The 27,057-nt window shown below is 45.7% G+C and overlaps 1 protein-coding gene across 1 annotated transcript in view; it reads right to left on the minus strand.

Annotated features, from left to right (window-relative positions):
* Nucleotides 1-491: 491 nt before the first annotated feature.
* LOC137384163 (crossover junction endonuclease EME1-like) overlaps nucleotides 492-27,057 on the minus strand; it is a 98,994-nt gene continuing 72,428 nt past the window's right edge. The window contains exons 4-9 of the mRNA XM_068057769.1: nucleotides 21,082-21,171; nucleotides 18,999-19,120; nucleotides 16,361-16,490; nucleotides 15,353-15,468; nucleotides 10,330-10,519; nucleotides 492-1,764 (exon numbers count right to left, since the gene is read on the minus strand). Of these exons, the coding sequence (XP_067913870.1) occupies nucleotides 1,594-1,764; nucleotides 10,330-10,519; nucleotides 15,353-15,468; nucleotides 16,361-16,490; nucleotides 18,999-19,120; nucleotides 21,082-21,171 (819 nt within the window). The 3' untranslated portion in view covers nucleotides 492-1,593. The remainder of the gene's footprint in view (nucleotides 1,765-10,329; nucleotides 10,520-15,352; nucleotides 15,469-16,360; nucleotides 16,491-18,998; nucleotides 19,121-21,081; nucleotides 21,172-27,057) is intronic.

Below are 27,057 nucleotides of genomic sequence, written 5' to 3' on the forward strand. Positions count from 1 at the left end.
GCTGAAATAAAAGCAAAATACTGCGGATGCTGGAAATCTGAAATAAAAACAAGAAATGCTGGAACCACTCAGCAGGTCTGGCAGCGTCTGTGGAAAGAGAAGCAGAGTTAACGTTTCGGGTCAGTGACCCTTCTTCAGAACAGGCAGTTCCTAAGAAGGGTCACTGACCCGAAACGTTAACTCTGCTTCTCTTTCCACAGATGCTGCCAGACCTGCTGAGTGGTTCCAGCATTTCTTGTTTTTATTTATGCCTAATAGCTGAGTTGGCTTAACTAGTGTGTAACTGAGCTCTTGATCACTAACCAGTGAGCCGTGCTGCACATTTCTGGATATTAAGTCAGGCCCAGCTACGATTGTCAGAGTCAAACAGCCTGCCAACCCTCTCTCTCCAGGCTCATAGATGGCTTCCTGCTGTGCTGTAATGACTTTATGACTCTAAGATTCTATGAAATGATCAAGAACAGTTTAATGTAGAAAATGATAAGCTTCCATAGAAAACAGTACATTTACATTTCACCATTATTGCTTAAAAAAACAAAATCTTTTATCCTGATTGTGATGAAGATATCTATACATTATATATTTTTTCCATTTCTTCTCCCCTCCTTTCTTGAAAACTCTGACTCTTTCTGGGTTCAGTTCATAATCATTCCAGTACCTCACCCCCCCAAAAAAACTCATTATACTCACAGCCTAACAAGTAAAAAAATGACTGAATGCCAGAGATTTGAAGGGATCACAGCTGTGTTTGATCCTGTCCTCGCCCAATGTCTACATATACATTTTCCATCAGGGGTCACTGGACTGGAACCCTGGCCAATTTTCTCCTCTGCTCAAGGACTTCAAAGCCAATTATAATAATGGTATCCCAAATGGTGCCCTGGCTGACATCAGCTCACCCACCACAAACTAGCAACTGAAGCTGGGATCTTGTGATTTTTATAGTTCAGTATGACACAAGACAGTGCCTCGTACACCAGGTAACACCAGGCAATCAGTGCACAAACCAGCCTTCAAAACTTTAGTTGGATCACTATGCTGGAGTGGAGATGTGGCTGCACAGCTCTACAATGTGACTGCAGGGATGCCACTCTCGTACTTCTCCCACTATCTGGCTTCATGGCAGCCTGCGTGAGGGCAGCAGGAAGGAATGCCTCACCCGTCCACTCATCAGGGAACAAGTAGCATAAAGAGCAAAGCTGAAGCCTCATTCTCAAATGCTCATCAGCCAGTACTCCTGAATTATGAAAAATGGAGGTGAATGTTTTCAGAACTTCAAACATCCTATATCCACACTGGTCGGGGAACTTCATTCCTAAAACCCTCCAGTAAAAAAAAAGCAGAAATGTGCATCTGCTATCAGTGTACTGAAACTGTACTATTGCTACAGTAGTAACTTAAGCTATGGTAATTGGTTGGTATGATATAACCTTCTTACTGTGAAATGACAAACGTCTTCTCATGACCATTGGCCCACCACCAGCCCATTTATCGATGTTCCAGTCATTGGAGGGATGCACATGCTGTGCTCCATGGAAAGGAATCATAAAGCAAAAGGATTTAAGGCTTCAGGTCCTGCGGAATAGTCACTACTCATAACTCAAGAAAAATTTCGGGTTCCAGGGAAGTCATCAGCAAATAGACCCGTTTCGATAGCTCTGGTCCAATCCTGCGTGTTGTTGTAATTGCTCCTTCTCCACGGCGAACGGGGATGTCAGCAAGTAGCTTCTCCTTGTCTCGCTCGGAACTGCACATTTGATATGCCTAAAGAGAAAAAACAAGCAACTGACCTTCTATTCAATATATGTAGCACATCGATCAATATTTCACCTGCACACAACATACACAAGAATCAACTTCAGTAATATTGTTAGTTCAGATACATTCTACAGTAAAGTTAATAAATATTACGACAGAGAGAGAATCACCTTTAATCACCTCTCCTAGAAATAAAACTGAAAACATTTCACAGATTGTGATGTGAAATTCGGACACTTTGTCCACTTGGATTGTGAAAAACACATAGCAGCACAAATCCTTCCAAACTTGGCTGGTGCTGGAGCAAGCATATATTGGAGTATAGTATGGGTGGATACAGGTTTAACTCTGTATGTAATACTGGGATTCTGTGCTGGTGGGTACAGTTCTGTTGCTGTATTACACTCGGGTAGAGTACTGATGGGTACAGGTCTGTTCCTGCATAAAACTGGACTACAGTACTGATATGTACTAGTCTGTCCGTGTATAAACAGGGGTACACTACAGGTGGCTACAGATCTGTCCATCTATAACAATGGATTCAGTACTGGAGGATACTGGTCTGTCCCTGTATAACATTTGGGCATAGGGACAGATCTGTACCCACCTGTACTGTATCCACGTGTTATACAGGGACAGACCTTTACTCAACTGTAATGTAACCCAGTATAGCACTGAGGTACAGTACTAGTGGGTACAGGTCTCACTGAATAACATGGGGGAACAGTTAAGGTGGGTACAGATCTGTCACTGATTACACGGGTAAGTACTGGCGGGTAGAGGTCTCACTGTATAATACTGGGGTACAATACTGTGGGTATATGTCCCTGTATGACGCTTGGGTACAGTACTGATGGGTACAGGTCTCACTGTACAGTACAGGTGGGTACAGATCTGCCCTTGTATAATACTGCGGTACAGGCCTGTCCCTGTATAAAAACAAAAGATGCTGGAAATACTCAGCAGGTCTGGCAGCAACTGTGGACAGAAAAGCAGAGTTAACGTTTCAGGTCAGTGACTCTTCATCAGAACTGGCAAAGGTTAGAAATGTAATAGGTTTTAAGCAAATAAAGCGGAGGTGGGGCAAGAGATCTCTTACATTACATTACAACATTTCGGCTTGTCTTTTTAACATTCTTAGTCATCTTAGCATTATTTCGCACTATGACCCTATTTGTTTCTTGCCCTTGATTTCTATGCCTTCCACTTTTGCCTTTTTGTTTCCTGTCTTTCGTTTCTATCCTTGTTTCCTCCTCCTCAGTCTCCCTGCTCAGGTTCCCATCCCCCTAACATTCTAGTTTAAATCCTTCCCAACAGCACTAGCAAATGCCCCTGCAAAGATATCAGTTCTGGTCCTGCCTGGGTGTAATCCATCCCGCTTGTACAGGTCTCGCCTGTCCCAGAACCAGTCCCAATGTCCCAGGAATCTAAATCCCTCCCTCCTGCGCTATTTCTCCAGCCATGCATTCATCTGCTCTATTCTCCTGTTCTTATACTCACTAATACGTGGCACAGGAAGTAATCCTGAGATTACTACCTTTGAGGTCCTGCTTTTTAATTTAGCTCCTAACTCCTTAAATTCCTCTTGCCGGACCTCATCCCTTTTTCTACCTATGTCGTTGGTACCGACATGTACCACAACCACTGGCTGTTTACCCTCCCCCTTCAGAATGTCCTGCAGCTTCTCCAAGACATCTTTGATCCTGGCACCAAGGAGGCAACATGCCATCCTGGAGTCTCATTTGCAGCCACAGAAATGCCTGTCTGTTCCCCTTATAATTGAATCTCCTATCACTATGGCTCTCCCAGTCCTTCACCAACCCCCACACCCACCCACCCCCCCCACCCCACAGCAGCTGTGTAGCAGAGCCCTCCGTGGTGCCACAACTTGGCCGTTGCTGCTTTCTTCTGGGAGGCCATCCCCCCCCAACACTATCCAAAGCGGTATATCTGTTTGAGAGAGGGATGGCCACAGGGGACTCCTGCACTACCTGCTTGCGCCTACTACTCCACCTGGTGGTCACCCATCCCTATTCTGCCCGTGCAGCCATTACCTGCGGTGTGACCACCTCACCAAACATGCTACCCATGACATCCTCAGCATCGCGATGCTCCACAGTGAATCCACCCGCAGCTCCAGCTCTGTAATGCGGGTAGCCAGTAGCTGCAAATGGATATACTTCCTGCACACATGGTCATCAGAGACACTGGAAGCATCCCTGATTTCCCACATTGCGCAGGAGGAGCATATCACGGGGCTGAGCTCTCCTGTCATGGCTTACCTTTACATTAATTAGTTACTTCCTTTAAAAAATACTAATTACACTCGGGGCCTTGTTCTACTCCAAATACTACCCACTACAATCTAAAGTCCTTAATAAATTACAATAATTTGAAAAAGAACACACTTCCGTAGTACTAACCTCATCACTTAGAAGGTAGGTTTAAAAAAAGAATGTTCCCCTGATTTGATTTGATTTCCAGGCACTAACAGCTGTTACTCACCAACCAATCACCTTGCAGCTTTCCTGTGATGTAACTGTTGACTTTTTTCCAAACTCCGGCACGCCTGAACTGCTCTCACACAGCTCCGCTCCTCTCCACTCCGCTCCCAGAAGGTAAGTGACTGGGCCTCGATCCTCGGGCTGTATTTATTGGCTGCTCTCGCGGCGTACTCCCCTTAGGTCCTCTCCGCTCCCTGAAGGACAGGCTTTGGGGAGTCAGGAGGTGAGTTACTCGCCGCAGAATTCCTAGCTTCTGACTTGCTCTTGCAGCCACAGCATTTACGTGGCTCGTCCAGTTCAGTTTCTGGTCAGTGGTAACCCCCAGGATGCTGATGGTGGGGGATACAGTGCTGGTAATGCCATTGAAAATCAAGGGGAGATGGTTAGATTCACTTGTATTTGAGATGGTCATTACCTGGCACTTGCATGGCATGAATGTTATTTGCCACTTATCAACCCAAGCCTGGACGTTGTCCAGGTCTTGCTGCATCTGGATACGGGCTGCTTCAGTATCTGAGGAGTCACGAATTGTCCAAGCATCAGCGAACATCCTCACCTCTGACCTTATGATGGAGGGAAGCAGCTGAAGATGTTGGGCCGAGGGCACTACTCTGAGGAATTCCCGCTGAGGACTGAGATAATTAATGTCCAACAACCACAACCATCTTCCTTTGTGCTAGGTATGACTCCAACCAGTGGAGAGTTTTCCCTGATTCCCATCGACTCCAGTTTTGCTAAGGCACGGTCAAATGCTGCCTTGATGTCAAGCGCAGTCATTCTCACCTCAGCTCTGGAGTTCAGCTCATTTGTCCATGTTTGGACCAAGGCTGTAATGAGGTCAGGAGCTGACTGGCCCTGGTGGAACCCAAACTGAGTGTCAGTGAGCAGGTTATTGCCGAGCAAGTGCCGTTTGATAACACTGTCGACGACCCCTTCCATCACTTTGGCTGATGATGGCCTGGTGGGATTTGTCCTGCTTTTTGAGTACAGGACATACCTGGGCAATTTTCCACATTGCCAGGTAGATGCCAGTGTTGTAGCTGTACTGGAACAGCTTTGCTAGGAGTGCGACTAGTTCTGGAGCACAGGTCTTCAGTAGGACACTGATGTAATGCTATCAGGGCCCACAGTCTTTGCAGTATCCAATGCCTTCTGCCATTTCTTGATATCATGTGGAGTGAATTGGATTGGCTGAAGACTGGCATCTGTGATGCTGGGGACCTCAGAAGGAAGCCCAGATGGATCATCCACTCAGCACTTCTGGCTGAAGATGGGTGAAAATGCTTCAGTCAATTCTTTCGCACTGATGAGCTGGGCTCCCCCATAATTGAGGATGGGGATATTTGTGGAGCTTCCTCCTCCGGTCAGTCGTTTAATTGTCCACCACCATTCACGACTGGATGCGACAGGACTGCAGAGCTTAGATCTGATCCGTTGGTTGTGGGATTGCTTAGCTCTGGCAGCACAGTGGCGCAATGGTTAGCACGGCAGCCCCACAGCTCCAGCAACCCAGGTTCGGTTCTGGGTACTGCCTGTGCGGAGTTTGTAAGTTCTCCCTGTGACGGCGTGGGTTTCCGCCGGGTGCTCCGGTTTCCTCCCACAGCCGAAGACTTACAGGTTGATAGGTAAATTGACCATTGTAAATTGCCCCTAGTTTAGGTAGGTAGGTGGTAGGAGAATGGTAGGGAATATGAGATTAATGTAGGATTAGTATAAATGGGTGGTTGTTGGTCGGCACAGACTCGGTGGGCCGAAGGGCCTGTTTCAGTGCTGTATCTCTTTATGACTCTGTCTCTTGCATGCTGCTTTTGCAGTTTGGCATGCAAGTAGTCCTGTGTTTTAGCTTCACCAAGTTGACACATCATTTTCAGGTTTGTCTGGTGTTGCTCCAAGCATGCCCTCCTGCACTCTTCATTGAACCAGGGTTCGTACCCCAGCTTGATGGTAATGGTAGAGTGGGGGATATGCTGGGCCATGAGGCTACAGATTGTGGTTGAATGCAATTCTGCTGCTGCTGATGGCCCACAGTGCCTCATGGATGCCCAGTTTTGGAGTGATAGACCTGTTCGAAATCTATCCCATTTAACATGGTGGCAGTGTCACACAACACAATGATGGATATCCTCAATGTGAATACAGGACTTTGTCTCCACAAGGACTGTGTGGTAGTCACTTTAACCAATACTTTAATCAACAGATGCAACTAAGACAGGTAGATTGGTGAGGATGGGGTCAAGTTGATTTTTCCCTCTTGTTGGTTCCCTCACCACCTGCCGCAGGCCCAGTCTAGTAGCAGTGTCCTTTCGTGCTCTGTAAGTCATAGTTTAAAAACACAGAAACATAGAAAATAGGAGCAGGAGTAAGTCATTTGGCCCTTCGAGCCTGCACCGCCATTCAATACGAACATGGCTGATCATCCAAACTCAGTACACTTTTCCCGTTTTCTCCCTGCATCCCTTGATTCCTTTAACCCTAAGAACTATAAATATATTCAAGAAAGAGTTAGATAATGATTTGGCCTCAACTGCTTTCTGTGGTAGAAAATTCCACAGGTTCACCACTCTCTGGGTGAAGAAATCCCCTCCTCATTTCAGTCCTAAATGGCTTACCCCTTATCCTTAGATTGTGACCCCTGGTCCTGGACTCCCCCGCCATCGACAACATCCTTCTTGCATCTAGTCTGTTCATTCCTGTTAAGATTTTGTAGGTTTCTATGAGATCCCCTCTCATTCTTCTGAACTCCAGCGAATACAAGCCTAATCGACCCAATCTCTCTTCATACGTCAGTCCTGCCATCCCAGGAATCAGTCTGGTGAAAACTTCGCTGCACTCCATCCATAGCAAGAACATCGTTCCTCAGATAAGGAGACCAAAACTGCACACAATATTCCAGATGTGGTCTCACCAAGGCCCTGTATAATTGTAGCAAGACATCCTTACTCCTGTACTCGAATCCTCTCGCTATGAAGGGCAACACACTATTTGCCTTAACTGCCTGCTGCACTCCCTAACAGCACTTGCAAGTCTCCGTGCAAGGATATTAGTTCCGGTCCTGCTAAGGTGCAACCCATCCATCTTGTACAGGTCCCATGCGCCCCAGAACCGGTCCCCAGTGCTTCAGAAATCTGATGCCTCCCCTCCTGAATCAATTCTCCAAAAATATGTTCAATCACTCAATTTTCCTATTTCTATGCTCACTAGCACATGGCACTGGGAGTAATCCTGAGATTACTGCTTTGGAGGTCCTGCTTTTTAATCTCTTTCCTAGACCCCATCTATGTTCCTACCTATGTTGTTGGTATCAATGTGGACCACAATCTCTGGCTGTTCATCCTCTGCCAGAAGAATGTCCTGCAGCCACTCTGACATCCTTGACCCTGGCATGCATCGCTGGCAGGTTAGCATTTGTTGCTCATCCTTAATTGCGCTTGACAACGGAGTGGCTTGCAAGACTATTTCAGAGGGCAGTTAAGAGTCAACCACATTGCTGTGGGTCTGGAGTCACATGTAGACCAGACCAGGTAAGGACAGATTTCCTTCCCTAAAGGACATTAGTGAACCAGATGGATTTTTACAACAATCGATGATTACTGAGACTAGCTTTCAGTTCCAGATTTTTATTTTTATGCATTTTTTTATTAATTAATTGAATTTAAGTTCTACCAGCTGCCATGGCGGGATTTGAACCCCTGTCTCCAGGGCATTAACCTGGGCCTCTGGATTACCAGTTCACACAGTATTGCTACGCCACCATGACCCCACCTCTCTGCAAATTTGTTCCTCTTTATCTTTCCCACTAGTTGGATGTCTATAGAATACACTCAGTACCAGAATGGTATCTCTAATATTCCTTTGCTATAACCAAATAGAATCTGTCCCTCCAGGATCCTCTCTCTCCAGCAGTGTAATATTCTCCTTAATCAATTTTTGTTTTATTTGCTCATGGGATGCGGGCATCATTGGCGAGGCCAGCATTTATTGCCCATCCCCAATTGCCCTTGAGAAGATGGTGGTGAGCTGCCTTCTTGAACCGCTGCAGTCCATGTGGGGTACAATACTGTTAGAAAGGGAGTTCCAGGATGTTGACCCAGCAACAGTGAAGGAACAGCGATATAGTTCCAAGTCAGGCTGGTGTTTGACTTGGAGGAGAACTTGCAGATGGTGGTGTTCCCATGCATCTGCTGCCCTTATCCTTCTAGGTGGTAGCGATCTGTGTTTGGAAGGTGCTGTCTAAGGAGCCTTGGTGCGTTGCTGCAGTGCGTCTTGCAGATGGTACACATTGTTTCCACTGTGCGTCGGTGGTGAAGGGAGTGAATGTTTGTGGATGGGGTGCCAATCAAGCGGGCTGCTTTGACCTGGACGGTGTGGAGCTTTTTGAGTGTTGTTGGAGCTGCACCCATCCAGGCAAGTGTTCTATCACACTCCTGACTTGTGCCTTGTAGGTGATGGACAGGCTTTGGGAAGTCAGGTGGTGAGTTACTCACCACCCCTCTACTTTTCTTTCACAAACACCTTGTATCCAGGAATATTGAGTAACCATACCTGCCCTTTTTTGAGCCAGGTCTCAATTGGCACATCATATTTCCATGAGGCTGTTTGTGGCTGCAGGTTACCAAAATTATTTACCACACTCTGTGGGTTTACAATTATGCACCGTAAACCTAATGCAGACCTCATTGTGTTCCCTCTTACTCTGAGCCCACTTAATACTTATTATTTCTTACTCTAGTGCTATCTGTCTCTCCCAATCTTTTGTGCACCTTGTTTCTCTTTTCTAATGCTACCTCCTCGTTCCGAAGATAATTTAATCCCTCTCCAACAGCACTAGCAAACCGCCCCATGGGGACATTCGCCCTAGCTCTGTAGAGGTGCAACCCGTTCAGCCTGTATAGGTCCCAAGAACCGGTCCCAATCTCCCAGGAACCTGAAGCCTTCCCCCCGCATAGTCTTTCTAGCCATTGTTATGACCAGGTGAGAAGAGGAGACCTTGGGGTCCTTTTCAGCCTTCACCTGGTCTTACTGTAACAGGGTTTTATTTTTACACAAACTGATTTGAGCTCCCCCTTGGTATATCCTTATTCACCACTTTCCAATTATAAGGCAAAGAAACGAGCACAAACAAGCTTTCTTAAGTTTAAAGAAGGTGAAATTTTATTCAACTTAAATTCTAATTTGGTTAATGCCTATGGATACATGATGCGCATATACGATGCACACATGCAGATAGGGACAGAAAATAGAAGGAAAAAAAAGTGGAAAAGTTTGAGGAAATCTCTGAGGAGGGTTTTCTGTTACTGTGCTTCGAGCTTGCTATAGTTCTTGATTGAAGATATGGTCTTGCTTTTCACTGGGGCCCAGTATTCTTCTTGAACCTTGTTCACTGTAGGAGACTTTTCTCTCTCTTGGGGTTCACGTGTCTTCAGTGGGTTTTGGAGTTCTGTGAGAAAGAGATGGCAGAGAGGAGGTCTTTTCCATCCAGGGGCAAAGAGGTTTCTGCCAGTTCAAACACTGTCTCTACAATTTAAAACTCCCCAAGTTAGCCAGCAGGGCAGTCACGTTGCTGACTGATTTGATCAGGTCTGATCTGGATGTGAGCAGGGGATAGCTCCTTTGTTCCAACACTGTCTGCTAATATGCAAAAATGTCTTTTCAGCCAGGGGCATGGCAATTCCTTGTCACAGGCTTTCTCTTCTGCCCAGCAACAATTTGAAATTTAATGCTCATGAGGCAAAATTAATGTGCTTCATTCTTGACAGGTGGGGGCCTGCATTACACCATGCATTCATCTGCTATATCCCCCTATTTTTGTACTCCAACCTGGCACTGGGAGAAATCTGGACTTTACTACCTTTGAGGTCCTGCTTGCTTGTCCCCTTCCTAGCTCCCTAAACTCTGCTTCATTCCTCTTTTTATGACCTCTGGCTGTTCAGACTCCTCCCCATCCCCCCCCCCCCCTCCCCCAAACTACTCTGCAGCCGCTCAGTAACATCCTGGAGCTTCCAACCGATCACTATTAACTTTGTTAACAATACTGTTTCATCGAAAAGGCAATCACGACAATTTGTACCTGAGTAAGTGACCACGGTGATTGATAGACAGATACTATGGCATTTGCCATCTCAGAGCTGACTCTGTTTAATTGCTGGATCTGTTTCTTCCAAATGCTCAGGAGACCTTTCCCCGAACGATCCGCCTTGACACCTCTGGACCCGTCATTTGCCAAGTAGACGGATAACCCATTGTTGTCCCGTCCTCTCCTGTCAAGACACAAATATTTCAGCAACATCCTGTTGTACCAATTTGACAATCATGTGTAAATCAACTAAAATAAATTGAGTCACTTCTTCTGCCCGATCAATGTACAAAGCAGACTGTTCTGCTTTGAGATATTGTCTTTACATTTACAGCATGCGTAGAAAATGTTTGAAATACACAGCTGGTCATCTGCATCTATAAAAATAGTCTTTTACCTCTGTTCAGGTGCTCAGACCTGCTGTGTATTGCTAGTACTTGCATTTCTGATCGACTTCACATTAAAAAGAAAGGCTTGTATTTATATAGCATCTTTCATTACTTCAGAGTGCTTTACAGCCAACAAATTACTTTTGAAATGTTGTAATGTTAGAGTTTACATTGATCTGTAAGTTATGTAAATAACACTCTTAATCAGCATCCTACCCATCACCTTAAAAAATCACTCCCTTCACAATTGGCGCAGAGGAGAGATGGTGGCAAAGCAGGAATGTCACTGGACTAGTAATACAGAGACCCAGGCTAATACTCTGGGGACATAGGTTCAAATCATACCATAGCAGATGGTGGAATTTAAATTTAGTTAATTGATGAATTCAATTAATTAATGAAAATCTAGAATTGAAAGCTAATTTGCAATGTTGACCATGAAACTACCATCGATCGTCATAAAAAAAACGCATCTGTTTCGCTAATGAGCTTTAAAGGAAATCTGCCGTCCTTACCTGGTCTGGCCTACATGCGACTCCAGATTCACAGCAATGTGGCCCTCTGAAATGGCCAAGCAAGCCATCCAGTTCTACAAAATAGCCACACAAAAGTTTAAAAATAAGAAAGTCGGATGGAACACCCAGCATCGACCCAGGCACCGGAAATGACAACCACAAATCCTGTCGACCCTGCAAAGTCTTCCTTACTAACATCTGGCCTTGTGCCAAAATTGGGACAGCTGTCCCACAGACTAGTCAAATAACAGCCTGACCTTGTCATACTCATGGAAAAATACCTTACATCCAATGTCCCAGACACTAGTATCACCATTCCTGGGCATGTCTTGTTCCACCGGCAGGACAGACCCACCAGAGGTGGCGGAACAGCGTGATAAAATGGGGAGTTGCCCTGGGAGTCCTCAACATCGTCTCCAGACCCCATGAAGTCTCATGACATCAGGTCAAACGTGGACAAGGAAACCTCCTGCTGATTAGCACCTACCACCCTCCCTCAGCTGATGAATCATCATTACCCCTCCGTGTTGAACACCACTTGGAAGAAGCATGGAGGGTAGCAAGGGCACAGAATGGACTCTGGGTCGGAGATTTCAATGTCCATCACCAAGCGTGGCTAGGTAGCATCACTACTGACCAAGCTGGCAGAATCCTGAAGGACATATCTGCCAGACTAGGCCTGCAGCAGGAGGTGAGGGAACCAACAAAAGGGAAAAACCTATTGGACCTTGTCCTCACCAATCTACCTGTTGTAGATGCATATGTCCATCTCTGTATCGGTCGGAGTGACCACTACACAATCCCTATGAAAGCGAAGTCCCATCTTCACACAGAGGACACCCTCCATTGTGTTGTGTCAATAACACCCTGCTAAATGGGATCGATTCAGAACAAATCTGGCAGCTCAAAACTGGGCATCCATGAGTTGCTAATCAGTAGCAGCAGAATTGTATTCAACCACAAACTGTAACCTCATGGCCCGACATATGCCTCATTCTACTATTACCATCAAGGCTGGAGGACCAACCCCGATTCAATGAAGAGTGCAGGAGGTCATGACAGGAGCAACACCAGGCAGACCTAAAAAAGAGGTGTCAACCGGTGAAGCTAAAACATAGGACTACTTGCATGCCAAACAGCGGAAACAGCATGCAATAGACAGAGCTAAGCGATCCCACAACTAACGGATCAGATCTAAGCTCTGCAGTCCTGCCACATCCAGTTGTGAATGGTGGAGGACAATTAAACAACTAATAGGAGATGGCTCCACAAATATCCCCATTCTCAATTATGGGAGAGCCCAGCACATCACTGCAAAAGACACGGCTGAAGCACTCACAATCAGACAATAAATCTCAGCCTCCTCCTGAAGTCCCCAGCCAATCCGATTCACTCCACCTAATATCAAGAAATGGCTGAAGGCACAGGATACTGCAAAGGCTATGGGTCCTGACAACATTCCAGAAATAGTACTGAAGACTAATAGCCGCTGCCCATAACCAAGCTGTTCCAGTACAGCTACAACACTGGCATCTACTCGACAAGGTGCAAAATTGCCCAGGTATGTCCTGTCTACAAAAAGCAGGACAAATCCAATCTGGCCAATTAGCGCCCCATCAGTCTACTCTTGATCATCAGCAAAGTGATGGAAGGTGTTGTCGACAGTGCTATCAAGCGGCTCTTACTCAGCAGTAACCTCCTCATCAATGCTGTTTGGGTTCTGCCAGGGCCACTTGGCTCCTGACCTCACTACAGCTTTGGTCTAAACATGGACAAAAGAGCTAAACTTAAGAGGTGAGGTGAAAAAAATTGCTCTGGATTTCAAGGCAGCATTTGATTGAATGTGGCATCAAGGAGCCCTAGCCACACAATGGGAATCAGGGGGAAAATCTCCACTGGTTGGAGTCATACCGAGCACAAAGGGTGTGGTTGTTGGAGGCCAATCATCTTAGGCCCAGGACATCACTTGAAGGAGCTCCTCAGGGTAGTGTTCTAGGCCCAACCACCTTCAGCTGCTTCATCAATGATCTTCCCTCCGTCATAAGGTCAGAAGTGGGGATGTTCGCTGATGTTCAGTGCCATTCGCAACTCCTCTGATACTGAAGCAGTTCATGTGCATATGCAACAAGACCTAGACAACATTAAGGCTTGGGCTGATAAGTGGCAAGTAACACTCATGCCACAGAAGTACCAGGCAATGTCTTCCTCCAATAAGAGAGAATCTAACCATCTCCCGTTGACATTCAACAGCATTACAATTGCTGAATCCCCCACTATCAACATCCTGGGGGTTACCATTGACCAGAAACTGAACTGGACCAGCCACATAAATATTGTGGCTACAAGAGCAGGTCAGAGACTGGGAATTCTGTGTGGCCAGCAACTCACCTCCTGACTCCCCAAACCCTGTCCACCATCTACAAGACACAAGTCAGGAGTGTGATGGAATACTTGTCTCCACCTCCAACACTCAAGAAGCTTGACACCATCCAGGACAAAGCAGGCTGCCTGATTGGCACTCCAACCACCACCTTCAACATTCACTCCCTCCACCATCGATGCAAAGAGGCAGCAGTGTGTACCATATACAAGATGCACTGCAGCAAGTCACCATGCCTCCTTCGACAGCACCTTCCAAACCCATGACCTCTTCCACCTATAATGACAAGGACAGCAGATGCATGGGAACACCACCACCTGCAAGTTCCCCTCCAAGCCACACACCATCCTGATTTGGAAACAGATCGCCATTCCTTCATTGCCACTGAGTCAAAATCCTGGAACTCCCTTCCTAACTGCACTGTGGGTGTACCTGCACCAGATGGACTGCAGTGGTTCAAGAAAGCAGCTCAGCACCACTTTTTCAAGGGCAATTAGGGATGGGCAATAAATACTGGAATCGCTAACGATGTCCACTTCCCATCAAAGAATAAAAAAAATAGTGGCAGCAGTGTGTACCATCTACAAGTCGCACTACAGTATCTCACAACAGCACCTTCCACAACCCACTACCACCTAGAACAACGGCAGCAGATGCATGGGAACACTACAACCTAAAAATTCATACACCATCCTGACTTGGAACTATATCGGCTGTTGCTTCACTATCAATTGGTCAAAATCCTGGAACTCCCTCCCAAACAGCACTGTGGGTGTACCTACCCGCCCCCCCCACATGGTATGCAGCAGTTGAAGGCAGCTTATCACCACCTTCTCAAGGGCAATACGACAGGCAATAAATGCTGGCTGTGCCAGCAAAGCTCACACCCCATGAAAGAATATTAAAAAATGCTGTCACAATACACATTACAGGAGCAGTAAGTGATGTGACCTTTATAAAAATAATTACTCTTTGCGATCCAGACCGACATCCTTGAGAACTATTCTATACAGAGCAGAGCGATCAGCTGCATACCATGCATTAAAATCACTCAAACCAGCCATTCCCTAAAATGGCCATTGAATTATGTTCACATCAGAGAGTTAGGTGTGGACTGGGCAGGAATTGGAAGTGGTGTCAGGAACCAGCTATATCACAGGCAGAGCAATGCACAGAATTCTTTATCTAGTACTATATGTTTCCAAAGAGGAGTGAGGGCCCCACTGGCAATTTTATTTACTAATATCACCCCTTGTGAAGTACCCCATGGATAACTGTAATTGATGCGTGCCTGTGCTGTTGCTTTTTGAAAAGCCTTCATTAAATCATTTGTGGCACTCAACAAGTAAAAATCTAATTAGACAGTTAACATTATAAGCAAATATCACTATTCCTGCTCTGGATTGTTTTTTTCAAGGCTCTGGCTGTGGGGTATGGTTCCAAGGGTGCAGTAAATCCTCCACTATCACATTCTTCATGAACATTGGCAGACTATTCCACCATAGGGGCATCGCAACCAAGCCATGTCCATCACCCCACATCCTCATTCCGCTTCAGGAGGGAGCCTGCAATCGAACCAATCTTGCACTTTTCCACTTCCCACAGCAAACATCCTGTGGATGCTTGGAGTGAGGCTATCAAGTTAGTTCCAAAGTTGTCGCTGCCCAACTCATTTCCAGTAAATACAAATATTTCTGTGGCTGGTTGAAGTTCTGGTCAAACTCAGCTCTTACTTGAATGGGGTCTCGGCCACAGCTTTGGTGAACATGCTGATATAATCTGCAAACTCCTTCCAAGTCTCCAATAATTGGAGCTGAACCCCAACAGACAGCTGTAAATGCACTAGAGCCTGAGATAAGAAAGAAGAACAAACGAGTAAGACATTCCACAGCAATGATTTTAAATCAGGCAAAATGACATTCAATGGAATTGCTTTCAAACACCTAGTTTCTCCTCTTCTGAAGGACATCTATTCCCAAGGGAAAAAGTTCCACAGGTTTTGGGTAACTTGTCCAGACCAAGCATCAGGCGGCTCTTTAACTGCCGCAAAGTTAATGACTGAGCCAGATCCTCTCCTGACCCAATGCAAATACATATGTTCTATCCAAAGTGGTCATTGGCCTGGCTGATTTTTTTGGGATATTCCCTGCTCTCTATTGAACTAGCTAATCTCAATAAGCAGTAGTTGGGACTCTACAGGTGGTATCAGCATTGCTGGACTAGAGTCAGTGAAACAGTCAGCCTGCTCCCAATCACTATTCCTACTCAAATTTGCCTGTGAGGACAAGAATGACCTGCATTATAGAGCAGCTTTAACACAGTAAAACATCCCAAGGACAGGATCCGGCTGAGCTAAGATGCACTCCATGGTCACATAGCCTGCCAATACTTCCCAATACTCGTTAAGTGAGGTACTGAAGGGATATAAATATACAAATAAAACAAAGATTAGAGAAATCATGAAGATACTGTAAACACTGAGCAGTTAAGGTAGCATCTGTGCAGGGATAACAGACAGTTTAAAGTTCAGGATGAACAGACCATGCCTAGCATTAACTCCCCTGTGTTCGTCACAGATGTTGCCTGATCTACTGATCGTGGCCAGAATTTTCAGGTTTTCTTTCAGTTTTCCAACAACCACAGTCTTTTACTTCCTGATGATATATCCTCCACTGAGCTATTACACGGATACTTTGTGAAAACAAAGCAGCACTATTGCCCTGAAGCCAGTGAAAACTCACTAATTCTACATCCACTCGTGATATCAGAGGCACATGCTGATCACAGCCTTTTGTCTTTCTCCATTTGACTTGTTCTTCACTGGGTGTTTTTGGCTGGTGCTCCTTTTGTGACTTGTGCTTCTTCTGTGGCCTATAGAAACAAAAAAGAACACAAAAGGACTTTTTTTTTTTACTTTCCATCGCTCCTGAGGATGCTGACTAGCAACCCTCCTGTATCTCATCCGAATCTTAATGTGCATCCCTAGCATTCAGCAAACTCTTCGATGAAAGACAACATCACAGCTGAATCTATAGTATCCTCACCCAGCTTCCAGAGACATAGTTTCCAGCAGGGGTCACTGGATAGCTTTTGTTTTATTCATTTGGGGGATGTGGGCATCACTGCATATGCCAACATTTATTGCCTATCCTTAATTGCCCTTGAGAATGTGGTGGTGAGCTGCCTTCTTGAACCACTGCAGTCCATGTGGGGTAGGTACACCAACAATGCTGTGAGGAAGGGAGTTGCAGGATTTTGACCCAGTGACAGTGAATGGTGATATAGTTCCAAGTCAGGATGGTGTGTGACTTGGAGGGAAACTTGCAGGTGGTGGTGTTCCCATGCATTTTCTGCCCTTGTCCTTCTAGGTGGAAGAGGTCACTGGTTTGGAAGATGCTGTCGAAGAAGCCTTGGTGCATTGCTGCAGTGCATCTTGTAGATGGTACATACTGCCGCCACTGTGCGTTGGTGGTGGAGGGAGGGAATGTTGAAAGTGGTGGATGGAGTGCCGATGAAGCAAGCTGTTTTATCCTGGATGGTGTCAAGCTTCCTGAGTGTTGTTGGAGCTGCACCCATCCAGGCAAGTGGAGTGAATGGCGATATAGTTCCAAGTCAGGATGGTGTGTGACTTGGAGGGAAACCTGCACTCTTGACTTGTGCCTTTTAGATGGTGGACAGGCTTTGGGGGGGTCAGGAGGTGAGTTACTCGCCGCAGACTTCCTAGCCTCTGACCTGCTCTAGTAACGACACTATTTATGTGGCTGGTCCAGTTCAGTTTCTGGTCAATGGTAACCCACAGGATGTGGATAGTGGGGAATTCAGCGATCGTCAAGAGGAGATGATTAGATTCTCTCTTATTTGAGATGGTCATTGCCTGGCACTTGTGTGGTGCGAATGTTACTTGCCACTTATCAGCCCAAGTCTGGATATTGTCCGGGTCTTGCTGCATTTCTACATGGACTGCTTCATTATCTGAGGAGTCACGAATGGTGCTGAACAATGTGCAATCATCAGCAAACATCCCCACTTGTGACCTTATGATAGAGGGAATGTCATTGATGAAGCAGCTGAAGATAGTTTGGGTCTAGGACACTCCCGAGGAACTCCTGCAGTGATGTCCTGGGACTGAGATGAATGACCTCCAACAACCACAACCATCTTCCTTTGTGCTAGGTATGACTCCAGCCAGAGAGTTTTCCCCCCAATTCCTATTGACTCCAGTTTTGCTAGGGCTTCTTGATGCCATACTCGGTCAAATGCTGCCTTGATGTCAAGGGCGATCACTGTCACCTCAGCTCTGGAGTGCAGCTCTTTTGTCAATGTTTGAACCAAGGCTGTAATGAGGTCAGGAGCTGAACGGCCATGGCGGACCCAAACTGAGCGTCACTGAACAGGTTATTGCTGAGCAAGTGCCACTTGATAGCACTGTCGATGACTCCTTCCATCACCATGCTGATGACGGGGAGTAGACTGATAGGGTGGGAATTGATCGGGTCGGATTTGTCCTGCTTTTTGCGCACAGGACATACCTGGGCAATTTTCCACATTGTCGGGTAGGTGCCAGTGTTTTAGCTATACTGGAACAGCTTGGCGAGGGGCGTGGCAAGCTCTGCAGCACAGGTCTTCAGTATTATTTCCGGGATGCTGTCAGGGCTCATAGCGTTTCTAGTAGTAATCACAGCAGGCTTACTTCTTCCTACCCCAGGGCGCTGAGACAGACAGTCAGGTCCCAGTTGCTGGTCGAACTGAAATCAGCCAAGATCTTCCAATGCGTATGATGTTACAAAGTAATTGGTCGAACTGAGCCTCTGAGGTGCAATGTTGTATTATATATTTATACAGAGGACAGTACAGGTCATTTCTGGGGTTCTCTACCTTTTCTAACTTACCCCTTTCTACTGCAATTGCTACTGGATTACAACACCTCTATTAAACTCAATGTACAAGGTAATGAATGCGTTAGTGCCTGGGACTGTGAACAGCCCTGGGGACTGACCCCAGCTACTGGCAGTGCCACAAGTGCACACTTCTGCAAGCATTTTGGATTTACCACAGTTGCTGTGTTTGAGTGCAGAGGAGCATGCAGAGTTTGCATGTGTGGGTTGCTTTTGACATCAGACACTGGCAAAGAGCCAGCAAGAGGGAGCTGATCCTGGCTCAGCCTCAGGGTAAGCATCGTTATTTTTAAACTGGGTAACTTTCTATTGTACTTCAATCCCCACTTGCCACACGGACTTCAGAAATACTCCTCACAAATATAACCATTTTCATGAGTTTCAGCAGATGCACTGAACTGCAGCAGACAGCAGTTGCTTTAGGGCAGTAAGATAAACAGGACCCAAACTAGCACTTCAATAAAAGATTCAGTACAGTTCTCACATGAAGTACTTTTCCAATTCCACCACAACCAAACACGGAACTTTCCCAGCACTTTTGTGAAGAATATTGAGGGTAAAACTTTGTAATGTCGTCTGGTCTTCAGTAGCTGCACCTTGCAGTTCCTGAGTGGAAAGAAAAGAAACAAGGAGGATTTTGACCTTCTAGGGAGGGTGCGAATTCATCGAGTTGTCATAATCAGGACTGGGCATTTAATTGTGCTCAGGTGATGATATTAATTGAGAAGTCACCTTTGCAAACATACACACACACACACACACACACAATATATATATATATTTTTGATTTAGATTTAGAGATACAGCACTGAAACAAGCCCTTCGGCCCACCGAGTCTGTGCTGACCATTAACACCCATTTAGACTAATCCTACACTAATCCCATATTCCTACCACATCCTCACCTGTCCCTCAATTCCCCTACCACCTACCTATACTAGGAGCAATTTATAATGGCCAATTTACCGATCAACCTGCAAGTCTTTTGGCTGTGGGAGGAAACCGGAGCACCCGGAGGAAACCCACGCAGCCACAGGGAGAACTTGCAAACTCCACACAGGCAGTACCCAGAATTGAACCCTGGTCGCTGGAGCTGTGAGGCTGCGGTGCTAACCACTGCGCCACTGTGCCGCCCATAATATATATATATATTTTTGTATTATACAATATATATGTGTTTATAGCAGGCTGAAAGTGTGGTTGTTGGTTGGAAGTGCACGATATGCAATGTGCATCTCCGTAGAATAAAGTTTATGAAGACAATGATGATGACTTGTAATGCACAGGATGGCCCAAAGCACATTACAATGAAGAACTTAGTCGCTTGTGTAATGTAGGAAATGTGACCACCAATTTTAATACAGCAAGCTCCCACAAAATGTGATAATCATCAAATAACGTGTTTTTGTGATTTAGATTAAGGGATAAATATTGACCAGGACACTGGGAAGAACTCCCCAGCTCGTCTGCCAAGTAATGCCACGGATCTTTTACATCTACCCGAGAGGGCAGACCGGGCCTTGATTTAACCTCTCATCTGAAAGACGCGTACAAAGCCTGGGCTCCACTGCTCTATCCTTCACCACCAGGCTATTCGAGTTTCAACAAGGATCATAAGTCATGTTTCATGACATGGGATCCTAGGAATTTTAACAGTGTTTTATGGTACATATTCTACAATTCTGCCTGAAAGCAGAAGTCAGTAGCGTTGCCTATAATGTATGATGGGATTGCTATTTCATTCCTATCAAGTTCTACTTTTATTACATCAGACTGCAGGACTTGTATTAGTGTTTTGGAGATTGCATTGAGTAATTCTTTCCATTTTGCTCGGAAAGTTTTGCATGTGATCTTAGTTACATTAAAGAAAGGAGTGAGTACAGGTTAGATATTCTCCCTCCCTAAGAAGGACTAAAACCTGAACTCGCTGTTGCTGCAAGAGGTCAACTGTGACCAGGCCGGGCAGGAGGTGAGGAGCAGGCTTTTCTCACCTTACCTGAAGGTGCTGACTCAGGCTAAGGGATAGCTCCACCAGCGCTGGCCAGCTACAGATATTCCACCCAAGTAGCCATTCTTCAGGCGTGAGCCGAGACAAAGTGTCAATGGGCTGCTCAACTACACAGGACATCACAGCCTAATCCAATCTTCACTCGGTTCTCACATGTGTTCTTTACCAGGAGTCACTGGATATGAGTGACAAGCAGGGCTGATTTTTTATTTCTACGTTCTTAGCCTCAGGGGCACCTGATATCAGCTGTCTCGCTACAGAGCAGGAATCAAACCAGAGATCTTGTATTCTCACTGGAAACCTGGTGCCATTCCTGTTATCTGGGAATTGCATGTGGAACTGGCAGAAAATGACCAAATGCAACAGGGAATGATTTTAAATGAGACAAACAGCTGATTTCAGGAGCTAAGGAAGAAATTACTAAGAAACTGATTCGAAACATTAAAAGTAAATGTAAATGCTAGAAAACTACCAGCAATTTAACGATGGAAAGTATTTGAGGGCCTGGGTTTAGCCATTCCAGGTGCCAGAGAAATTGATAAATTAATATGTAATTTTACCTGTTTATAAGCATGAACCATCGACACAAACTTCTCCAGTGGAATATGGATCACAACATGAAGCTCATCCAACCAGTCATTCTTATCATTCTGTTAAAGTAATTTCCAGGACACAGTTTTATTATCAAAGTTTAAAAACAAATTACAACGTAGAATAGTCTGGCTGGTGTGTTGAGCCAGCCTGTGTAACCATGGCACAGGACTGTACATATATATCTCTGTTCAATTTTTAATAATCGAGAAACCAAGGTGAAGTGCCAAAGCCAAAGGGCAGGACATCAGCAAGGTTCAGATGAATAAAAGAGAAGGCAAGGTAAAGCATGAACTGATCTAGGTTTTAAAAGCTTGAAGACTGTAAGAGGAAGGGAAGAGAGGGCAGTCAGGAGTCCTCTCGCTCTCAGGTTTCTGGGGGAGAAATGGTTTAAAACAATAGAGAAAACTGGACAGAGAACTGAGGAACCAAAATGGGGGTGATGGTAGGACAGGAGAAGAAAAGCTCGAGACTGATTTATAAAATTCTGGGTACTGCCTGTGTGGAGTTTGCAAGTTCTCCCTGTGTCTGCGTGGGTTTTCTCCGGGTGCTCCGGTTTCCTCCCACAGCCAAAAGACTTGCAGGTTGATAGGTAAATTGGCCATTATAAATTGCCCCTAGTATAGGTAGGTGGTAGGGAAATATAGGGACAGGTGGGGATGTGGCAGGAATATGGGATTAGTGTAGGATTAGTATAAATGGGTGGTAGATGGTCGGCAGAGACTCAGTGGGCCGAAGGGCCTGTTTCAGTGCTGTATCTCTAAAACTAAAAAACTAAAACTAAAAAGTGGGTGAGACAGGCAACAGTCCCAGGACACTGAACATCCACGTCGGACTTGGTAGTGTCCAGAAGCAGTGGTGCAGGCACTAAACCGGGAGATCCAGTAAGATCAACACCTATTTTGCTTTAGATGGTGAAATTCTTGCAAGACAAACACAAATGATTTTCAGTAGGTGTCAAAGGAAACGTTGAAAGATGGATCACAAATTAACTAAAAGAGCATAGGTAAAGGATGCTTTAAATTGTGGCCTTTCCCAACAGGGCCTGAATACTGTGGGATGCCCAGGGATATGTGCTGGGCTCCACCTTCTGTTTGTTATGTCTGTTGGAGATAGCAGTTATACAATTTGTGGATGATACAACATTGTGCAGCAATCAGGACCTTAAGAACACAGATGAAACCAGCATTTGGGAGAGACACAGGAAAAGGATCCAAGATTGGAAATGTGCTTGAAAGTAGTCAAATACAATTATATACCTAGATATGCAGTATTTAGGTAAAGTACAGCATATTGACGGTGACTGGAAGAGACAGACACTTTGAAAAGGGCCCTCATGGCAGACTAGTACAAAAGACGAAGTCACACGGGATCAGAGGTGAGCTGGCAAGATGGATACAGAACTGGCTCAGTCATAGAAGACAGAGGGTAGCAGTGGAAGGGTGCTTTTCTGAATGGAGGGCTGTGACTAGTGGTGTTCCGCAGGGATCAGTGCTGGGACCATTGCTGTTTGTAGTATATATAAATGATTTGGAGGAAAATATAGCTGGTCTGATTAGTAAGTTTGCGGACGACACAAAGGTTGGTGGAGTTGCGGATAGTGATGAGGATTGTCAGAGGATACAGCAGGATATAGATCGGTTGGAGAAATGGCAGATGGAGTTTAATCTGGACAAATGTGAGATAATGCATTTTGGAAGGTCTAATACAGGTGGGAAGTATACAGTAAATGGCAGAATGGCAGAACCCTTTGAAGTATTGACAGGCAGAGATATCTGGGCGTACAGGTCCACAGATCACAGAAAGTGGCAACGCAGGTGGACAAGGTAGTCAAGGCAGCATACGGCATGCTTGCCTTCATCAGTCGGGGCATAGAGTATAAAAATTGGCAAGTGTACTGCAGCTGTACAGAACCTTAGTTAGGCCACACTTGGAATATTGCGTACAATTCTGGTCGCCACACTACCAGAAGGATGTGGAGGATTTGGAGAGGGTACAGAAGAGGTTTACCAGGATGTTGCCTGGTCTGGAGGGTATTAGCTATGAAGAGAGGTTGGATAAACTCAGATTGTTTTCACTGGAACGATGGAGGTGGAGGGGCGACCTGATAGAGGTTTACAAAGTTACAAGTGGCATGGACAGAGTGGATAGTCAGAAGCTTTTTCCCAGGGTGGAAGAGTCAGTTACTAGGGGACAGAGGTTTAAGGTGCGAGGGGCAAAGTTTAGAGGGGATGTGCGAGGCAAGTTTTTTTTACACAGAGGGTGGTGAGTGCCTGGAACTTGCTGCTGGGGGAGGTGGAGGAAGCAGGTACGATAGCGACATTTAAGAGGCATCTTGACAAATACATGAATAGGATGGGAATAGAGGGATATGGACCCCGTAAGTGCAGAAGGTTTTAGCTTAGACAGGCATCAAGATCGGCGCAGACTTGGAGGGCCGAATGACCTGTTCCTGTGCTGTACTGTTCTTTGTTCTTTCTTTGAAGAGGTTACTGATTGCTCCCTAAAGATTCAAGCTGTCAGGCAGTTGTAGCCAAACAAACAGGGTCCTGGATGCAGTAAAGCTTGGGGCAGCCGCTGCAAAGGCTAAATGGGGAAAGACAACTGACTAAGGTCCTCCCACCATAGTATACCGAGGGGCTGGAACCTGTGTAAAACTCCTCAGGTTGTATGCACCAAAATATGTTTTTGCTGTGTAATGTAAATATACATTGCATATAAGATTGAATGGCAAGAGTTGTGAGGCAATCATGTTCTGTATCAAAGGAATCTGATCACTATTGTACTTTCCGAAATGTCAGATTTGAACTATTTTCAACTGCTTTGTAATGCATTTTTTACAAATTTTTATGAATAATATATATTTTTGGAAAAAATCAGGGTCCTGAGCTGCATCGCTCAGACTATTCACTGTAAAACTAGGGCCATAAGAGGGTCCTATAAGGTTTGGAAAACTGGACAAATACAGTCTGAGTGGAGTTCTGCTTGAGGCTTTTTAGATTATTAAGGATTTTGACAACATACAGGTTCATTAAAGAGCGCAGGAAGGCATGCCAGGAGCAGCACCGACATACTTAAAAATCAGGTGTCAGCCTTGTGAAGCTACAACATAGGACTATGTGCATGCCAAACAACAGATAAGATCTCAGCTCTGCAGTCCTGCCACACCCAGTCATGAATGGCAGTGAACAATTAAAAAGCTAACTGGAGGAGGAGGCTCCACAAATATCCCTATCCTCAATGATGAGGGAGCCCAGCACATCAGTGCAAAAGACAAGGCTGCAGCATTTGCAACGATCTTCAGCCAGAAGTGCCAAGTGAATGATCCATCTCGGCCTCCTCCTGAGGTTCCCTGCATCACAGATGCCAGTATTCAGCCAATTTGATTCACTCCACATGATATCAAGAATCAACTGAAGGCACAGAATACTGCAAAGACGATGGGTCCTGACAACATTCCAGCAATAGTACTGAAGACTTCTGCTCCAGAACTGGCTGTGCCCCTGCCAAGCTGTTCCAGTACAGCTACAAGACTGGCATGCACCCGACAATGTGGAAAATTGCCCAAGAATGTCCCATACGCAAACAAGCAGGACAAATTCCCCATACGTCTACTCTCAATCATCATTAAAGTGATGGAAGGAGTCATCGACAGTGCTATCAATGCAGCCTTTACAAAGCAATATTCTGCTCAGTGACGTTCGGTTTGAGTTCCACCAGGGCCACTCAGCACTGAACTCATTGCAGCCTTGATCCAAACATGGACAAAAGAGCTGAATTCAAGAGGTGAGGTGAGGTGAGTGACTGCCCTTGACATCAAAACAGCATTTGACCAAGTATGGCATCAAGGAGACCCTAGCAAAACTGGAGTCAATGGGAATCAGGTGGAAAACTCTCCACTGGTTAGAGTCATACAGAGCACAAAGGAAGATGGTTGTGGTTGCTGGAGGTCAATCATCTCAGTCCCACGACATCACTGCAGGAGATCCTCAGGGTAGTGTCCTAGGTCCAACCATAGGAACATAGGAGCAAGAGTAGGCCATCCAACTCATCGAGCCTGCACCGCCATTCAATATCATCATGGCTGATCATCCACTTCAATGCCTTTTTCCCCACACTATCCCCATATGCCCCCAAGTCATTTGTATTTGGAAATCTGTCAATCGCTGCTTTAAACATACTCAATGACTGAGCTTCCACAGCCCTCTGGGATAGAGAATTCCAAAGATTCACAACCCTCTGAGTAAACCCTCTGGAGGGTATTAGCTATGAGGAGAGGTTGGATAAACTCGGATTGCTTTCACTGGAACGATGGAGGTGGAGGGGCGACATGATAGAGGTTTACAAGGTTATGAGCGGCATGGACAGAGTGGATAGTCAGAAGCTTTTTCCCAGAGTGGAAGAGTCAGTTACTTGGGGATATAGGTTGAAGGTGCAAGGGGCAAAGTTTAGAGGGGATGTGCAAGGCAAGTTTTTTTTTTTACACAGAGAGTGGTGAGTACCTGGAACTTGCTGCTGGGGGAGGTGGTGGAAGCAGGTACGATAGCGATGTTTAAGAGGCACCTTGACAAATACATGAATAGGATGGGAATAGAGGGATACGGACCCCGGAAGTGCAGAAGGTTTTAGTTGAGACAGGCATCCTGATCAGCGCAGGCTTGGAGGGCCGAATGGCCTGTTCCTGTGCTGTACTGTTATTTGTTTGTTCTTCGTAAAGTAATTTCTCCTCATCTCTGTCCTAAGTGGCTTCCCCCTTATTTTGAAATTGTGTCCCCTGGTTCTAGACTCCCCAACCAGGGGAAACATCTGCGCTGCATCAACCGTCTATCCCTTTAAGTATTTTATCGGTTTCAATGAAATCACCTCTCATTCTTCGAAACTCTAGCAAATACAGGCCCAGATTCCCCAATCTCTCTTCACAGGACAGTGCCGCCATCCCGGGAACAAGTCTGGTGAACCTTTGTTGCACTCCCTCTATGGCAATAATATCCTTTCAGAGAACATAGAACATTACAGCGCAGTACAGGCCCTTCAGCCCTCGATGTTGCGCCGACCATCTGACCTACACTATTCCATTTTCATCCATATGTCTATCCAATGACCACTTAAATGCCCTTAAAGTTGGCGAGTCTACTACTGTTGCAGGCAAGGCGTTCCACGCCCCTACTACTCTCTGTGTAAAGAAACTACCTCTGACATCTGTCCTATATCTATCACCCCTCAACTTAAAGCTATGTCCCCTCGTGCTTGCCATCACCATCCGAGGAAAAAGGCTATCACTATCCACCCTGTCCAACCCTCTGATTATCTTATATGTCTCTATTAAGTCACCTCTTCTCCTCCTTCTCTCTGACGAAAACAACCTCAAGTCCCTCAGCCATTCCTCGTAAGACCTTCCCTCCATACCAGGCAACGTCCTAGTAAATCTCCTCTGCACCTTTTCCAAAGCTTCCACATCCTTCCTATAATGCGGTGACCAGAACTGCACGCAATACTCCAGGTGCGGCCGCACCAGAGTTCTGTACAGCTGCAGCATGACCTCGTGGCTCCTAAACTTGATCCCCCTACTAATAAAAGCTAACACACCATATGCCTTCTTAACAGCTCTATTAACCTGGGTGGCAACTTTCAGGGATTAATGTACCTGGACACCAAGATCACTCTGCTCATCTACACTACCAAGAATTTTTCCATTAGCCCAGTATTCTGCAATCCTGTTACTCCTTCCGAAGTGAATCACCTCACACTTTTCCGCATTAAACTCCATTTGCCATCTCTCAGCCCAGCTCTGCAGCCTATCTATGTCCCTCTGTAACCTACAACATCCTTCGGCACTATCCACAACTCCACCGACCTTCGTGTCATCCGCAAATTTACTAACCCACCCTTCTACACCCTCATCCAGGTCATTTATAAAAATGACAAACAGCAGTGGCCCCAAAACA

Source organism: Heterodontus francisci, chromosome 26, assembly GCF_036365525.1.
Source record: "Heterodontus francisci isolate sHetFra1 chromosome 26, sHetFra1.hap1, whole genome shotgun sequence".
NCBI lineage: Eukaryota > Metazoa > Chordata > Chondrichthyes > Heterodontiformes > Heterodontidae > Heterodontus > Heterodontus francisci.